The following is an 18531-nucleotide window of genomic DNA, read 5'->3' on the forward strand; positions in this document are numbered from 1 at the left end:
TACTCTGCTCTCCTTTATTCTATTCTATTCTACTCTAATCTACTCTATTTCAGTACAAGCCCCTCCTCACACTTAGCTCTCCTCTCCAGCCCTTCACAAGCTAGTCTACTCTACTTTATTCAACTCTACTGTACTGTATGCTACTCGACTGTACTGTACTCTACTCTACTCTGCTCTGGTCTGCTCTACTCTACTCACACATCCCTTTCTCCTCCACACGCTACTGTACTCAACTCTACTCATCTCTATTCTAATACACATCTCTCACACATCCCTTTCTTCTCCACATGCTACTGTACTCAACTCTATTGTAATACACATTGTTAACTCTTCCCTCTTTTCTCTAGTCCTCCACACACTACTCTACTCTACTCAACTCTACTCTATTCTAATACACATCTCTCACACATCCCTTTCTCCTCCACACTACTGTACTCAACTCTACTCATCTCTATTCTAATACACATCTCTCACACATCCCTTTCTTCTCCACATGCTACTGTACTCAACTCTATTGTAATACACATTGTTAACTCTTCCTCTTTTCTCTAGTCCTCCACACTACTCTACTCTACTCAACTCTACTCTATTCTAATACACATCTCTCACACATCCCTTTCTCCTCCACACGCTACTGTACTCAACTCTACTCATCTCTATTCTAATACACATCTCTCACACATCCCTTTCTTCTCCACATGCTACTGTACTCAACTCTATTGTAATACACATTGTTAACTCTTCCCTCTTTTCTCTAGTCCTCCACACACTACTCTACTCTACTCAACTCTACTCTATTCTAATACACATCTCTCACACATCCCTTTCTCCTCCACACGCTACTGTACTCAACTCTACTCATCTCTATTCTAATACACATCTCTCACACATCCCTTTCTCCTCCACACGCTACTGTACTCAACTCTACTCATCTCTATTCTAATACACATCTCTCACACATCCCTTTCTTCTCCACATGCTACTGTACTCAACTCTATTGTAATACACATTGTTAACTCTTCCCTCTTTCTCTAGTCCTCCACACACACTACTGTACTCAACTCTACTCTACTCTATTCTATTACACATCTCTCACATCCCTTTCTCCTCCACACACACTACTGTACTCCAACTCTACTCATCTCATTCTAATACACATCTCTCACACATCCCTTTCTCCTCCACACACTACTCTACTCTACTCAACTCTACTCATCTCTATTCTAATACACATCTCTCACATCCCTTTCTTTCTCCACACATGCTACTGTACTCAACTCTATTGTAATACACACATTGTTAACTCTTTTCCCCTCTTTCTCTAGTCCTCCACACACTACTTACTCTAATTAAATCCCCTACTCTATTCTAATACACATCTCTCACACATCCCTTTCTCCTCCACACACTACTGTACTCAACTCTACTCATCTCTATTCTAATACACATCTCTCACACATCCCTTTCTCCTCCACACGCTACTGTACTCAACTCTACTCATCTCTATTCTAATACACATCTCTCACACATCCCTTTCTTCTCCACATGCTACTGTACTCAACTCTATTGTAATATTATTGTTAACTCTTCCCTCTTTTCTAAAGGTCCCTCCACACACTACTCTACTCTACTCAACTCATCTCTATTCTAATACACATCTCTCACACATCCCTTTTCTCCTCCCACTGCATACTGTACTCCAACTCTACTCATCTCTATTCTAATACACACATCTCTCACACATCCCTTTCTTCTCCCACATGCTACTGTACTCCAACTCTATTGTAATACACATTGCTTAACTCTTCCCTCTTTTCTCTAGTCCTCCACACACTACTCTCTCTACTCAACTCTACTCTATTCTCTACTCCAGTGATTCTTGTAATAGGGTCGCGACCCCAAATGGGGTCGCCAAAACTTCCATGGGTTGCCAATTATTTTTCTGTATTCAGTCGAAATTATTATTGTAGGTGAAACAAAGGAAAATAATATTGGCCTTTTCTGCCTTTTTTCTTATTTACACGCAGTTAAAGAGAAGAGAGAAATGTTTTCGATCTTTCAATCGAGAGATCTGGTTCAGCCCTATGGGCTACTGGTCCGGGCTGATAGAAACAATCTGCTCCCACTATGCAAACTCAACTTGTTCCCGCTTATTTTAAGTAAAACAAAAACAAAAAAACATAGGTAGCCTACTAGCCAAAATGGACAGGTGGCTCTTTAAAAAATTGAACAAAAGCTCGTGGTGCCATCTACCAGTCGTCTACTCCTCCAAGTGATCCCTCAGATGGACAAAGTCTACAGCCGGTGAGAATAAAAAGAACAAACGGCGTGCCGGGTTTTATCAGAAAGAATTTTCTGAAATATGCATTCACTTGCCAAGTTAAAGATACATGACCACCCACAATGTGTGATTTGCGGCGCATGTTCTGGCTTAATGAGAGCTTAAAACCTGTCAAATGAAACGACATCTCAAAATACAGATTCGGCTCAGCAATGATGGAGGAAAATCTCTGTGTCACGATGCAGCATTCCTCCTAGAATTAACTTGTTATGTTCACGGAAGCATGCCCACCCTTCCATTGAAATTGTTAAAGATAGTAAACCAGAAAAGGGAAATAAAATACTGTTATTGTTATAAGCCATAAATATAATTAGTGTAACGTTGTAAGGCCTAATGCTGGTATGTGTGTTAAAAAGGCTTGTGTGTGTCTTTGGCGCTTACAGCTCTGATCCGGATATGGCGGCAGCCTACACTTGTTTAATCGTGATTGTTTGGTTTTCTGGGTTCTTGTTCATATGGAGTAAGCCAAAACAAATGACTTTGCTTTCTAGTTTTTTGCTTGGTTAGTTGTTAACGTTTGAGGGGGTATTTAGAGTAAGGACTTAGAATGGGTTTGGGGAAAGTGGGGTCGCCAGACCTCGCCATACTTTTTTGTGGGGTCGCCAGACAAAAAGTTTAAGAACCACTGCTCTACTCTACTGTAATGTACTCTAAAGTGCTATATTCTTTTGCATTTACTATGTTGTCCCTCCTGCTTTACTCTTCTCATACACCAATTGAGTGACACTTCTAATTTTGTTGTTTGCCCTGCTTACAATAACAATAAAGTATTTTTACTTTCTAAGTTCTACTCTAATTTAAAGGTGCGATTTGTAGGATTTTTACCAAACGTTCTGTAGGCCAAAATCAAAACACTGGTGAACATTCTCAAGACTACCAGACGCGAGCCTCTTCTGGGTTGCCAGATGTAATGAAGACTTAGCTAACGTTAGTTGAACTGCAGCTGCAGTGACCCAGCTACACATTACGGAAACGGTGAAAACAAAAAATACCTCTCTAACCAACGTAACATTTAGCTGAAGTTAGCGATGCAGATGAAGTTTAGCTTACTGTAGGCTACCTATTGTGGAGAAATATGGCCAGCTCTGCGTCATGATATTCTTTGTTTGACGAAGACGTCACCATCTCAGGAAGCTCCTCCGATGTCCTCTTAATTTGTAACTCAGTAACTCGTTTTTTTTCATGGGTTTTACGGGTTAGAGTAATGTTGTCAAATAAGCCATTACTTCAATTCATTGTGTTTCCTTACTCTCTGACAACATATGGTGATCATTTTTGGAATGGTTACAGTTTATTTTCCATTATTTCCTACATACTGGTCCTTTAATGTACTCTAAAATACTATATTCGATAGCATTCTACTCTAATTCTAATAGTATTCTATTCTTTTCTTCTCTTCGTCCTCTATGCACTCATCACCCGTCTATTCTCTTGTCAAGGCAGTTCCATTCAGTACGCTTTATTGGCTGGACATTGGCTTAATGGAAAATAGGGTTGGCAAGACATAGAACATAGAACATAAAACCGTATCGGTACCATGATAATCTTCCTGCCCTGCTGTGTGCAATCAGTATTTCTGGAGGCCCTTCCAGTCCCTACTTCCCTTGTTTCTATCCTCCCTGTTCAGTGTGTCTAAATGCTTTTTTTGTCTCTTTTTTCCTCTCTTCCATGTCCTCTATACATTCTCTTTTTTAATTCCTCCTTTTTCTCATGTTTATCTATTCCTTCTGGGGTGATGATGAGGATGATGAGGATGATGGTGAGGTCTCTGAGTTATGGTCTGAGTAATGTTGTACTGTAGAGTCTTTTTACTTGTTTGTAGTTTTTTTTCTCTCACTGTTATGCTTTCTTTTCTTTTCTCGATCACTCTCTCCCTCCCGCCAACCCCTCTCTATCTCTTCTTCTCTCTCTCAATTCAATTCAGCCCCCACCCCCCCACTCTCTGGGTCCAGCTGGAGCTGGTGATTGGTTCGTTGCTGTTTGGAAAGTCCAGCTCTCGGTCATTATCACCTCTCCAGATCCTGCACCATCTCTCAGGGCGTTTCCCTTCCTCCTACCCTCCTCCCTCTATCCCCCCCTCCACCTTCTCTTCTCTTCTCTTCTCTTCTCTTCTCTTCTCTTCTCTTCTCTTCTTTTGTCTCTCTCCCATTCTCTGCCTACTTCATTGTTCTTCCTTTCTTCTCTTTTTGTCAACCCCCCCACACACACACACACTCCTTCTACTGCCCCGGCAACCTGCACCCCCCACTCCTTCCACCTTTGCATGTTCTCTGCTCTATGCATTTTCCCCTAATTTCCCTCTACCTCCCTCTCTCTACCTCCCTCTCTCTACCTCCCTCTCTCATCTCTCTCTCTCTTTACCTCTCTCTCTTCTCGTGTGTATGTTTGTGTGTGGTGTGTGTGTGTGTGTCTGTGACTGTGTGTGTGTGTGGGTGCACCCTCCCTACCCTGTGCCAGAGGGAAGGATGGAGAGAGAGGTATATACTGAGACAAAAAGCTTTCCAAGTCATTGACAATGTAGATAGGACCTCAAACAGTGAGGCCACCCCACTCTTTTGGAATGTATTGCTTCTTTGTTATTCTTTAGCTTTTCTTTATTCATTTCATGTTTGTGTAATGTCCCGTCCTGTCCTGTATGGAATGATGGCTTTGGCAATATGAGTGCTCATGTGTCATGCCAATAAAACAACTCTTGCATTTGAATTTGAGAGAGAGAGAGAGAGAGAGAGAAGGCAAGACGCCTAAAAAAAGCTGTCCACCAACTGTCCCAGTAATGCCCCAACCGGTAGCAGATCATCAGATAAATACAAGATTCCCACTGGCAGTAATTATGCGACATCCTGCCTGAAGTGGTTAGGAATTTGAATGAATGAAACACATTCAGCTCTAATATGGGCATCAGTTAAGACCTTAAACAAATCCAATGGATTCCTACTCTGTCTCTGCTTACATGCTACATGTCTTATTCTCACAGCAAACCAACATGGACACACACGCATTTACACACACACACACACACACACACACACACACACACACACACACACACACACACACACACACACACACACACGCGCACACTCACGCACACAGGCATACACACACAAACACACACACACACACACACACACACACACACTGACCTCTGGTGTTACCCGCAAATGTCAGTCTCGCGTCCCCTGGTTTGCATATGGTGCTAATAGGCTTATGTCAGTGACGATTAGTAGAAGGTAGAAGGTTCCAGACAGAAGGCGGAAGCCATCTTGTTGTACCTCACAAACTACAGTGAGCTGCCACAGCTCAGCACAACAACCTCAGTGTGTGTATGTGTGTGTCCAAAACTGATTGTCACTGATTGACATTTTATTAGACGATCAATCCATAATACTTGGTTGGAATTCCTACACACAAGTGGCGGTCTGTCTGTCTTTCTCTCTCTCTCTCTCTCTCTCTCTCTCCTCTCTCTCTCTCTCTCTCATTCTCACTCTTTCTCTCTATCTCTCTCTCTCTCTCTCTCTCTCTCTCTCTCTCTCTCGTTCTCTTCACACACACACACACACACACACACACACACACACACACCCTGCCCTGATATTGGATCTCTCAGCCGTTCTCGCCCTGAGGCAGAGCTCTGGCCTGGACGATCTGATTATTGTCTGTGCAATAAACGCATGAAAAGAAACACTCATCCCATCTCATTATCGACAAGTGCTGCACTCCCACATAACAAGAGACGCAGCCACGGAAACGACCCAAGTATGGGCATGATCCTGCCCACGTCCGGCCCGCGCCTGGGCCTGATCCGGCAGCTGACTGGCAGCACTCTTATCAGCGCTGTCATGGTTGTTGCACCCACAAGTGGAATGACTTCCTGCAATCATAACAGACCTCCAACATAATACACATCTGTATTCTTTTGGAAAGGAAATAGTCCCACAAATGTAATAATAGACTTTCAGACCTAATACAAGTCTGATTTTTTTATTTATTTTTTCATAAAGAGAACAGTCCCAAAAATGTTACATTAGACCTCAAGCATAATACAGATCTGTAATTTTCTTTTCATTGAAATTACACCACCAATGTAATGGTTTCCCAAAAGGATTTTTTTCTAAACGTAATAACCACACAAACATAATGGGTGTGTTTGTCCATAGCGAAGGTGGTTTGAGATGTGTGTGTGTGTGTGTGTGTGTATATGTCTGTGAGGTGTGTGTGTGTGTGTGTGTGTGTGTGTGTGTGTGTGTGTGTGGAGGTTTTGGCAGGACTCTGCACTGCTGTTAGCTGTGCTGTCAATGTTGTAGCCAGCGGTGCTAAGCAGCCGTCCCTCACCATGGAGGGATTTATAGCTTGGCACGCAGAGTGCTTCCTGTCTGCATGTGAGCTCTCCCTGTATGTGTGTGCGTGTGCCCTCTGCTTTACTGGGCATGCTTCGATCTGTTTCTCTCTCTCTCTCTCACACACCACACACACACACACACACACACACACACACACACACACAGTGTGCAGGTTGATTTTTCCATTTTTAAAACCACTGGACCACTGACTGGTTGACTTTGTACCTTGAGGAATCGATTAGTGTGCTAAGGATCGCCATGACTCAGGACAGAGCTGTTTGAACCGCGTTTGACTCATTTGATACAGAATAGATCCGCTAATGACCGGAGTCTGTGACTGATTCACCAACATGTCCGACATAAGGAGCTTTTGGATCCTCACTTCCCTGTGTGCACTGCGGTACTTAGTGGGGCAGCCGTGGCCTACAGGTTAGCGCTTTGGACTTGAAACCGGAGGGTTGCCGGTTCGAACCCCGACCAGTAGAACGGCTGAAGTGCCCTTGAGCAAGGCACCTAACCCCTAACTGCTCCCCGACCGCCGCTGTTGTAGAAGGCAGCTCACTGCGTGTGTGCTTCACCTCACTGTTTTTACTGTGTGCTTTCACTAATTCATGGATTGGGATAAATCCAGAGACCAAATTTCCCTCACAGGATCAAAAGACTATATACTTACTTATACTTGAATGGTAGTTTCAGCCATGTGGCTTCACTGCACTATAGACGGTGCAGATGATTGGGCAATGCAGTAGGTTCTCCTTGTGAGTGAGTGGACCTATACATGCTTCGGCAACAATAAAGCTTTATTGAATTGAATTGAATTGGATTGGATTGGAGTGAATAAGTGACAGAATGAGTAAGTGGTCTGTGCACGCCTGAGGTAATGTGTTCACATTCTCCCTGTTAGGCGTTGATTGTGTCTCCTAGGCAGCTAACTCTGGTTGAAATGGCACTCACCTCACTGAAGCTATGCAGACTTGTTGTCACTCGCTTGAGCTGGGTTTTGCTGTGTGAAGGAAGCATGTGCAGGCCCTTGTGCCCTACCAACCACCCCCCACCCTCCCACACACTCTACCCAGAATGCCTTGCAGCGTTGTGTCACAGAGAGTTTATTGAAGCAGACCGTGTTGGTGAATAGGGCATCTCTTGACAGGCATGTTATTAATAGCTGTTCTAGGCTGGTTGTACCTGCCCCAATACCAACCAGAAGAGGAAACCCAGTTCAGTGCACATCTGCAGCCCCTCTCTGGAGCAGAACGGGTTCTGAGTCCAAGTCTGGCACTGGTGGCGGCCACACACGCATGCTGGACTTCAGCCAGGTCTGACCCAAATTCCTTCCAGGGTCAGTTTCTCAAACCCTCAGGCTTGATCCAGTAGAGCCTCTGGCCCGAAATGGTGTAAACTCGCGTCAACCTCAGAAGCTGTGATTTGCAGTTGAGTTGTGTGTGTATGTGTGGAGTAGAAGAGTGTGTTGTGTGTGTGTGTGTTAGAGGGGGTGGCAGGATATTTAAGAGTAGACTAAACTCTACCTCAGAACCAACATATTCAAATTGAAGAAACTGTGTGTGTGTCTGTGGCTCTGTGTGTCTCTGTGTGTGTGTGTGTGTGTGTGGGTGGGGGGCATTGCCTTTGACAGAGTAAATAGTGAAAGTCCTCGGTCGTTGAAAGGGTTCCTTGAGGCAGATTGAACAGAGCTCTGTTCATAAGTTTGCCGTTCCACCGCTAGTACACCCCAGACACACACACACACACACACACACACAGACACACACACACACACACACACACACACACACACACACACACACACACACACACACACACACACACAGACACACACACAGACATTACTAACTTGCAGTCAGAAATACAGTCAGTAGGGGGCACCAGTATATGCAGTTCCTTTCTGATCCGTCTGACTGCTAGACCTCAGGCGTGTAGAGTACACACACACACACACACACACACACACACACACACACACACACACACACACACACACTGCAGCAGCCCATCAAAGCAGCTTGTTCACATCCACAGAATTAAACTGGTTATGCTGCTTATGTCTGACTTGATTACTGATTCAGGTCAGTTAATGAATGACAAGCAAAAGGTTGCTTCAGTTCATGTGGTCACAATGCCTTCATTGTCACCTCAAGTCCCTTTCCTTCCCCAGTAGGGTGTGTGTGTGTGTGTGTGTGTGTGTGTGTGTGTGTGTGTGTGTGTGTGCACGTCATACTTGAGTGTTTTTATCACTTGGTCATAAATGTAAAGCTCAAAGTGTGACTTTTTTAATGTAGGATTACCATGAATGGTGCTTCAGTGTGTAATACTGGTATGTACAGTATAGGTGAAGAGGGAGGATCAGTCTAGACTCCAGAGTCCGGTCTAGACAGTGTGCCCCCTGAGAGTGCGTGTGTGTGTGCGTGTGTTTGTGTGTGTGCGTGAGTGTGTGTGCGTGTGTGTGTGTGTGTGTGTGTGTGTGTGTGCGCGTGTTTGTGTGCGCGCGTGTGTGTGTGTGAGTGTGTGTGTGTGTGTGTGTGTGTGTGTGTGCTCTCTGACAGATTGGAATCAAGGTGTGTGTTGAACCGGCGTTCAGACTTTACCGTCAGGATGTGTCTGGCAGCCCCACAAGCTCCAAAAATATATTTTACAGTTCCTGTAAGGGGGGTGACCTCTGACCTATCGGAGTGGCTTGGCGAAGGGGCGGGGAGTTGGGGGGTGTGGAGCTGGATGGAATGATGGTAGGGCCAGAGCGAAAGAGAGGGAGATAGAGATAGAGAAGTAGAGAAGGAGGGAGAGAGAGGGGGGTAGAGATAGAGAAGGAGAGAGAGAGAGAGAGAGAGAGAGATAGAGAAGGAGGGAGAGAGATAGAGATTGAGAAGGAGGGAGAGAGGGAGAGATAGAGAAGGAGGGAGAGAGAGGGGGGGTAGAGATAGAGAAGGAGGGAGAGAGGGAGAGATAGTGGAGGAGGTAGAGAGATAGAGATGGAGAAGGAGGGAGAGAGGAAGAGAGATCGAGAAGGAGGGAGAGAGGGAGGTAGAGAGAGCAGGAGTGGCAGGCCAAATGCCTGAGATCATGGAAAAGATTAAGTTTTTACGGCCAAGCTCTGGGTGACTGAGTGAGAAGTGTTATCTTAGCACCCACTCGACAAGAGCGATCGCTCCCAACTCAGCCAGCTGCTGACACGCACACACACACACAAACATACACACAAACACATTCCCACTTGATGGTGTAACTTGTTAGTACCCCCATAGTGCATGTCTATGGGTGCTTTGTGATTATGACCAAATGATTACATCCCTTTCTCTCTTTATCTCTTTCTTTCTTTCGTTCTCTCTCTCTCTACCCCCTTCTCTCCGCTCTGTCGGCACTCTTAGTGAGCTCATTCATTTCCATGTTTTGACAACGTCAAGAGGCCCGCGTCCACTATGTGCCTGACGACGTGAGCTCTGCCGCAGTCGCCGTGGTGACGGCCGAATCCATCACTGTCCTCTCAGTGCCATTGTTTTTGGAAAAAAGGAGAGAGAGAGAGAGAGGAAGAGAAGGGGAGAGAGGGATGAGAATGAGTGGAAAAATTGATGCCATGTTATACAGGAGAGGCTTAAAAGGCTTCCAAGACGAGACGAAAGGAGAGAGAGAGAGAGAGAGGATAGAGAGAGAAAGAGAAAGAGAGATGAGAGGAGGGGAGAGAGAGGGAGAAGGGGATAGAAACAGGAGAAAGAGAGAGAGTAGGGGATAGAGACAGACAGGAGAGAGCTGGACCATGCAACCCCATCCCCAGAGGTCATCGGCTTACGGAGGCAGTGCAAATATTTACACTACTGCAGACTGCATTAGAGACCCACAGCAGTCAGGCCATTAGCAGCTGGGCCCGCTCCAGCTCTCACCGGCCAGATCAGGCCCCCATCAGGCCCGCGGCCACATGCAGATCGGCCGAGATCACAGCTGTGTGTGTGTGTGTGTGTGCGTGTGTGTGTGTGTGTGTGCGTGCGCGCGCAGAGGAAATGGTTTTTCCGTGGCGTGCTTTTGTCTGCATTTGTCAGTGCATGTTTGGTTGACTCAGCCTCAGGTTGATGGGGGGGGGGGGGACAGTCCTTTCCTATCGTCACTCCCCCCCCATCAGTCCTCCCTCTTACCTTCATCTCCTATTCATGTTCTACAGTACCTCTCTTTTATTGGACATTTTGGTGTTGTGGTTGATGGAACTTGTGTTTCTCTCTATTCTTGATATATTAAAACTATGTTATGTTGTAAAAGCTAATTATTTTCTCTCTCGTTATTTTCAACCTCCATGTATATTATTTTTCACTCTCTCAATGTTCAGTTTCAATGGAGCTTTAATGGCATTACTCTGATAGTCTCTGGTGTTGGACATTTTTCACACAGATGGCGTTTAGACCTAGGCCTGTGATCGATTCATAATAATGTTATAATAATAATGTCTCTCTCTCTCTCTCTCTCTCTCTCTTTCTCCTTCCCTCTCCCACCCTCTCTCTTTTTCTCTCTCTCTCTCTCTCTCCCTCTCTCCCACCCTCTCTTTCTCTATCTCTATCTCTATCTCTATCTCTCTCTCTCTCTCTCTCTCTCTCTCTCTGTGCAGACGTTTGGATGCCAATCACATCACGGTGGTCCCGGAGGACAGTTTTGAGGGCCTGCAGCAGCTGCGTCACCTTTGGCTGGACGACAACAGCCTGACCGAGGTGCCCATTGGTCCGCTGCGTCACCAGGGCAACCTGCAGGCGCTGACACTCGCGCTCAACAACATTGTGCACATCCCAGACCACGCCTTCGCCAACCTCACCAGCTTGGTTGTGCTGTGAGTACACACACACACACACACACCTTCGCCAACCTCACTGGCCTGGTCATGCTGTGAGTTTACACACACACACACACACACAGTTACACACACACGCACAGAAACATACACACAGACAGGGAGCTGCACACCCTGAAGCCTCATAGTGCATATCCGCCTCGCTCTTCTAAAGGACGCTGGGCATATTTGTCCCTCTCAACTCCTGTTTTGGTTGGACATTAAGTGTGTGTGTGTGCTTGCTTGCGTGCGTGTGTGTGTCTGTGTGTGTCTCATGCTGCTGACACATGATGTCCTGTCCCTCTACTAAATCACATGCAAGTAGGAAATAAGCAAACATATGTACTTATGCACACACGCACCAAACACCTAAGCAAACACACATACACGCACTCGCACACACACCAAACACCTACACAAACACACACTCTCTCACACACACACACACACACACACACACACACACACAGATACCCTCCTCTCTCCTCTTCTTTCTCCCACACACACGACATGCTGTCCAAGTCACCAGAGTCCGATCCAGCTTTAGTGTGTGTTTTTACCAGGGAAGAGGGGCGACATCCGCTAAACTAATCAGGATGCTGCAGTGAGCCCACCAGAAGCCAGCTCTGTCTCGTTAAAACGCCCACACACAGGCACACACACACACACCTCTCTCACTCACACACACACACACACACACACACGTCATACACAGACACACACATTCACAGACACACACACACACACATTCATAGACGCGCACACTTACTCTGACATGCAAAGCCACATACAAGTATATATGGACACACACTCACAGAATGGTCTCACTCATGCACTCAGACGTGTTTAAGTACTAGAGCTACTACAGGGAAAGAGCAAACATCTAGACACACACACGCACACACATGCTCAAACTGCTGAACACACACACACACACACACACACACACACACACACACACACACACACACACACACACACACACACACACACACACACACAGACAGACAGACAGACAGACACACACACACACACACACACACACACACACACAGACACACACAGACACAGACTAGACATTTAGTTTAGCTTTGTGTCTGTGTGTGTGTGTATGTGTATGCTATGTACGTGTGCACAAACCCATGTATGTGTGTGTTGCATATGCATTTGTAAATGTATACTGATAACTACAGGTTGTTTTTACATAGTGCCTTTCACAAACCTTGAATTTCCCCTTGGGGATCAATAAAGTATCTATCTATCTAAACCTACTGCAAAAGAAAACAAGCAAACAAACCCAACAGCCGAGTAAGCAGTAGAGAGAGAAGATGCTCCCTGATGCATCCTGGCCCCTCTGCAGCTTCTAGAAGCTTCCACGCTCGTGTCTGATTTCCAAATCAGATCTGGGCCCATGGAAACTATGCGCCTAAGGACGGCACTCCCGCCGATCTGTTATGTCGGTTAGCAAACGGCCCGGGCTCAGGGCTTGTGTGTGTGTGTGTGTGTGTGTGTGTGTGTGTCAGGGGAGGGGGGGGGGATAGTGCAGACGAGAGGAGAGGATCCTAACTGACATGGACCCACCTGATCGACACAGTAAATCCACCTTCACAGGGAGCCGTAAACCTGCTCGCCTTCATTATTTAACGAGTGTGTGTGTGTGTGTAAATTCATATTGCAGGCATCTGCACAACAACCACATCCAGGAGATTGGCAAGAACTGCTTCACAGGGCTGGGGAACCTGGAGACGTTGTGAGTGACTCAGCAACTTGCATTTGCACTATCACATACAGCTATGTACACACACACACACACACACACACACACACACACACACACACAGATAGAGATACAGGTGGTTCCACACACATTAACAGGCACATAATTATATAGATTCTTGCTGCATAGTTTCTTTTGCTCTGTCTGCTGTCTTACTGACCTGGTAACCTGAGGGTTAGTAGTGGTTCTCTCCTCCTCTAGGTCTGTGAGTCAGTTCAGAAATGCCTGTGGTCATTTGTTTCATGAATCACTTCAGTAAGAGGTATAAATGTAGACTTTCTGAGTGACCATTTCACCTCCAGCCATCTTTTAGCTACATTCAGAGTGACCGACCTGGAACCCTTCAGAGTGACCGACTGGAAGTAAATGGTGTGGGGAGAGATGTCTGACACTAAATATCTAAATGAGTGCACTCACTGATAGTGAAACAATAGTACAGTTATTTTATGCCATTTTAGATTTTTGGACATTATTTTATACTTTTACACATGTATGTTTATATTTGTTTTTTAAGTTCAACTAAATGTCAAAGGCCATTAGAACAGATTTCATAGGCTATCCCACAAAAGTGTGTTAAGGCTCAAATTGCTCTTCTGCATGTCTCTACTGCCCTCTTTAGGATAACTGTGGAACTGCAGTTTGAATTCTTTGCCCTGGAAATGTCTCTGTTGTTGATGAGCCCACTGGCTGTCTCTCAGTTACAATCAGTCTGTTTTCCTTAAAAAATAGTTGCCAGTTACCATGACACTGCAGATTGTTGCGGTGTTGTTGCCCCTGACGACAGTTCTGTGTTCAGTTCTGGAGTGTTCTGGCAGTGTAGTTCTGGAACAGCAGCTGAAAGGATCTCTCCTCAGCATCACTGCGGCCCATGTATAATTTAACCTTCATTCTGCAGAGCCGGGACACGGAGAGAACGAGATGAATGATTCCTCACTGATGTGTTCAGCAGGCCTGACACACACACACACACACACACACACACACACACACACACACTCTCTCTCTCACACACACTGAGCCCTGTGTCGGCCACAGTGAAAGTGACCGCTGTGACTCCCAACCACCCACCCACCCCACCCCCGTCCCAGCATCTCAGCCCTATTCATAGACCATAGCAGACCCCAGTCCAGGGTGCGAATGGCGGCCGTATTCATAGTTAATGCTGTGATTAATGTGGGAGGTGCGACTGCATTGAAGGTCCATGCCTCATCCCACTCCAACGTCACCTGGAAAACCCTCACCATACCTACAGCACCCTGGACTTTGATGAAGTTAATGTCCACTATTAGACCAGAGCACTGCTAAGATATTAAAGCATATTTAAAGAGTCGCCCAAAAGACCAGTCTATACCTCAGCAGGTCTATAAGCAGGGGGTGAATTATGTAATGGCAATGAGAAGGAGGGTCAACCTCTTCACATACATGGAACTTCTGGCATGGTTTAAAAAGCACACACTGTGTAAATTGTGTACACCTGTCCAGAGTGGCCATTTTTGCCCCTCTTGTGTCTGTGTGTCCGTCTCCCTTATCGATGTGTGTTCCCACGGGTCATGGAATTTATAGAATATCATGGAATTTTGGAAAGTCTTTACCAGTCATGGAATATCAAGGAATTTTGCCAAAATACATGACTACACATCCTGTATATTTCCAAGTAGAATTGGTGTATATCTGGTTATTGCTACTGCTTGCTTGAGTAGCCCAACATTGTTTTTTTTTCACTGCTCATGTATTATTCATCTCCCACTCTAAAAAAGTAAAGATTCAACAATGCTGCGCGGCTGCACTGAATTCATTGGTCGGTATTATTGTACCATTCATTATATAGTAAGTCATGGACATTTTTTTGTCAGGGAAAAGTCATGGAGTTTTACATATGACTTAGGAACCCTGTGATGCACCACAGCGTCACTTCATCAGACCTGACTAGAATTGAAGAATATTTAATTAATGTAAACATCCAGAATTGAAGAATATTTCATTTATGTAAACATCTAGGCCCAGCCTGCTGTGGAGTGTTGATGCAGTATGAGGGCTAACCTGCGTTCTCAGCGTGGGCTCCTGGCCCATAGACAGCACCTGGCTGCACCTGGTTCTGTATTGACCCAGCACCACGCAAGATCATGACTCTGGACCAGGTCTGGGCAAGAGTGCCCCTGGCTCCCACTGACCCCCTCGTTACTCTGTTGATGGCTGTGGCCCTCTACCTCTACACACACACACACACACACACACACACACACACGCTCGCTCAGTGAGTGGATCAGACAGTGATTTGGGATGGCTGTGGGCCAGGTCATGACCCAGTGACCCCTGGTGACCCCCCGCGGCTCTGCTTCCTGCGGGTGACTCCGACCTCCCAACCCCTCCATCTTTTATCTCCTCTCCACTCCTCCTCGTGTGCTATTGATTAGTGCTCACACAGGCCTTGGTGGCCCTGGCAGCGGAGAGGGAGAGGGAGAGGGCCAAGGTTGGTACCGGCACCGGGGCTGTTTGTCCTGGGCGGCAGCTTGAGGTGCCACCGCCACCTGCAGCTGGCACAGCAGCAGCTTGTCTTTATTTCCTGGAGCTTGGTCCCTGATTTGTGGAGTCGATGGGGGACAAGGCTATTAGCTGTGTGTGTGTGTGTGTGTGTGTGTGTGTGTGTGTGTGTGTGTGTGTGTGTGTGTGTGTGGTCACTGGCAGTGGTAATTGTCCTGATGGGACGCTGTGTGTTTGTGAGGTGCTGTTGAAGTGGAGGGTAAGCAAATAAAACTAAATCATTGGCTGCAGGTCACCACACTATCAGTTGCTTCATTAGGTTATTTGGAAATGAACATTAAGCGTTTGTTTGTAGAACTGTGTTTGGATACTGTGTGTGTGTGTGTGGTGCATGTGTGTGCGTGTGTGTGTGTGTGTGTGTGTGTGTGTGTGTGTGTATGCTTGCGTGTGTGCCAGTGGTGCATTGGCCTGGGAGCAGTGACAGGAAGTATGTCAGCGAAGCGTCCCGGGACAGCTGATAGCATCACTGCCTCTTCCTTATTTACCCTTCCAGCAATCAGAACAGGAAGTGGGCACGCCAAGGCCCAGCGTTGCCATGGCGTCTGGACAGGGTGGCGGGCGGTGTGGGGTCAAGCTTACCTAAACAAAACAGTCCCCCACAGCCCTGTGGTCCTGTCCCAAGCAGAGCAGGCGGAACTCATTGTCATTCATTCATATCTTCATCATAACCGTTGCCTCCGGTGATCGGGTTTGTTTGGTGATGCTGGCAACAATGGTAACCATGTGTGGTTGGCATGGTGATGGATGATGGGTGTGGGTTTGAATGCTCCTCTGCTTTGTCTCTCCAGGGACCTGAACTTCAACAATCTCATGAGCTTCCCAGAGGCCATCCAGACACTGCCCAAACTGAAAGAGCTGTGAGTATGCACGCGCACGCACACACACACACACACACACACACACACACACACACACACACACACCTCCCACATAAAGCCAGCTGCTGAGGTCTGTGACACATACAGAAGATGGGCAAAAGATATTCACATTTGAACTTTTTCCTCTTTGTTCTATTTATTGTCCTTTATTCATTCTCTTCTGTTCTTTCCTCTGTGAGCCAGTTCTGTGTTCTGAGAGGATGCATAATATGAAAAGGTGTGGGATCATAGAGATCACACACGCACACACATACACACCATTTTTGCTGGTTTTTTTTTTTTTCAATCCTCTAATCTGAACACTACCAGCAACCAACCTACAGCTGGAACAAAGAAGGAGCCGACAGGTGTGATCCTAGATGTAAAAGAAAGAGATGTGTGTGTGTGTGTGTGTGTCTGTGTCTGTGTGTCTGTGTCTGTGTCTGTGTGTGTGTATGTGTTTATATGAGAGAGAGAGAGAGAGAGAGAGACAGTGCAGGTGTGTGTGTGTCTGTGTGTCTGTGTGTGTGAGAGAGAGAGAGAGAGAGAGAGAGAGAGAGTGCAGGTGTGTGTGTGTGTGTGTGTGTGTGTGTGTGTGTGTGTGTGTGTGTGTGTCTGTGTGTGAGAGAGAGAGAGAAAGAGAGATAAAATGGATAGATAGGTTGTTGGATGAATTTATGAATTTAAAACAAAATGAACGAAATTGGATAAAACACAGATAAATGAACTGAGAAAGATGAGAGGGATAGATTGCCAGGAGCTAAAGGTTTTGCTTATTGCTCTCCATAGCAGTGACATTGAGCAGTTTAAGCCTACACACACACACACACACACACACACAGTCACCCGAGGCTGCTCTACACATAGGTCAATTATAATTTTATGAAGTATTCGATACATTATTGAAACATATCTTAATGCTGGTGAGGAGAGATGGATCTAAAGAACAGCTCAACTTGCACGTCACGTCCAGTCTAGCCGGCCACTCTACACTCCGCCTATCTCTGCGAGTGAATGGAGCGACAGAACAGGGAAGATAGAAAAAAGAGCGAAAAATGATAAGATGGACAGAGAGAGAGAGAGAGAGAGAGAGAAACAAATAAACAGAGGGAGGGAAAGTGAGTTTAAGGATATCGACAGAGAGTGACTGTCCAGACTGAATGATGAGAGAGAAGAGAGAGAGAGGTAAAGACAGAGAAAGAATAGAGAGAGAGAATTGAAGAGAGGGGGAGGAGGCAGATTATCTCTGTGGAGGATCTTTCTGTGTGAGAGAGGGATAGAGAGAATGTAAGGAGTGATTGAGAGGGGGATGGAGAGAGAGAGAGAGAGAGAGTGTGGAGAGTGGAAGGTTATCAGTGCAGTGATCCATCTCTCACCTTGAGACTCCCACAGCACAGGAAAAAGACGAGGGCCTTGTGCTACAGAGAGGAGGAGAGAAAGAAGGGGTATGAGGGAGAGGAGGATGAGATACGTGGGAAGTATAGAATGAAAGAGAGAGGGAGAGAGAAGCTAGAGGTGTGGGGAGATGGAAAGAAAGAGTGAGAGAGATTGAGAGAGAGATGAGCTGCTTTCAGACACGTCCTCCGCAGTATATGCGGAGCTTTGTCAAACAGACAAACAGACACCAACACACATTCTGTGTGATTGAACAGGTTGAACGTTTTTGAACACGCACATGAACAGAATCTCCACATGATCTTCGCTTCGTTCAGACACAAGCTTATTTACATAATGTCCGTCGGAAATACTAGGAGGGGAGTAGTGTAAGTAGTGTAGTGTAAACTAGGAGGGGAGTAGTGTAAGCCGGCTAAGTTCGGAATTCCAAATAGTCGGTTATGTTGTTCAGATATACGGGC

General features: G+C 46.0%; 1 protein-coding gene across 1 annotated transcript in view; it reads left to right on the forward strand.

Moving 5' to 3' along the window:
• Positions 1-18531, forward strand: part of lgr4 (leucine-rich repeat containing G protein-coupled receptor 4) — a 75556-nt gene that overhangs the window by 46786 nt on the left and 10239 nt on the right. The window contains exons 5-7 of the mRNA XM_048231380.1: positions 11285-11500; positions 13179-13250; positions 16607-16675. Of these exons, the coding sequence (XP_048087337.1) occupies positions 11285-11500; positions 13179-13250; positions 16607-16675 (357 nt within the window). The remainder of the gene's footprint in view (positions 1-11284; positions 11501-13178; positions 13251-16606; positions 16676-18531) is intronic.

Source organism: Alosa alosa, chromosome 21 (assembly GCF_017589495.1).
Source record: "Alosa alosa isolate M-15738 ecotype Scorff River chromosome 21, AALO_Geno_1.1, whole genome shotgun sequence".
Lineage (NCBI taxonomy): Eukaryota > Metazoa > Chordata > Actinopteri > Clupeiformes > Clupeidae > Alosa > Alosa alosa.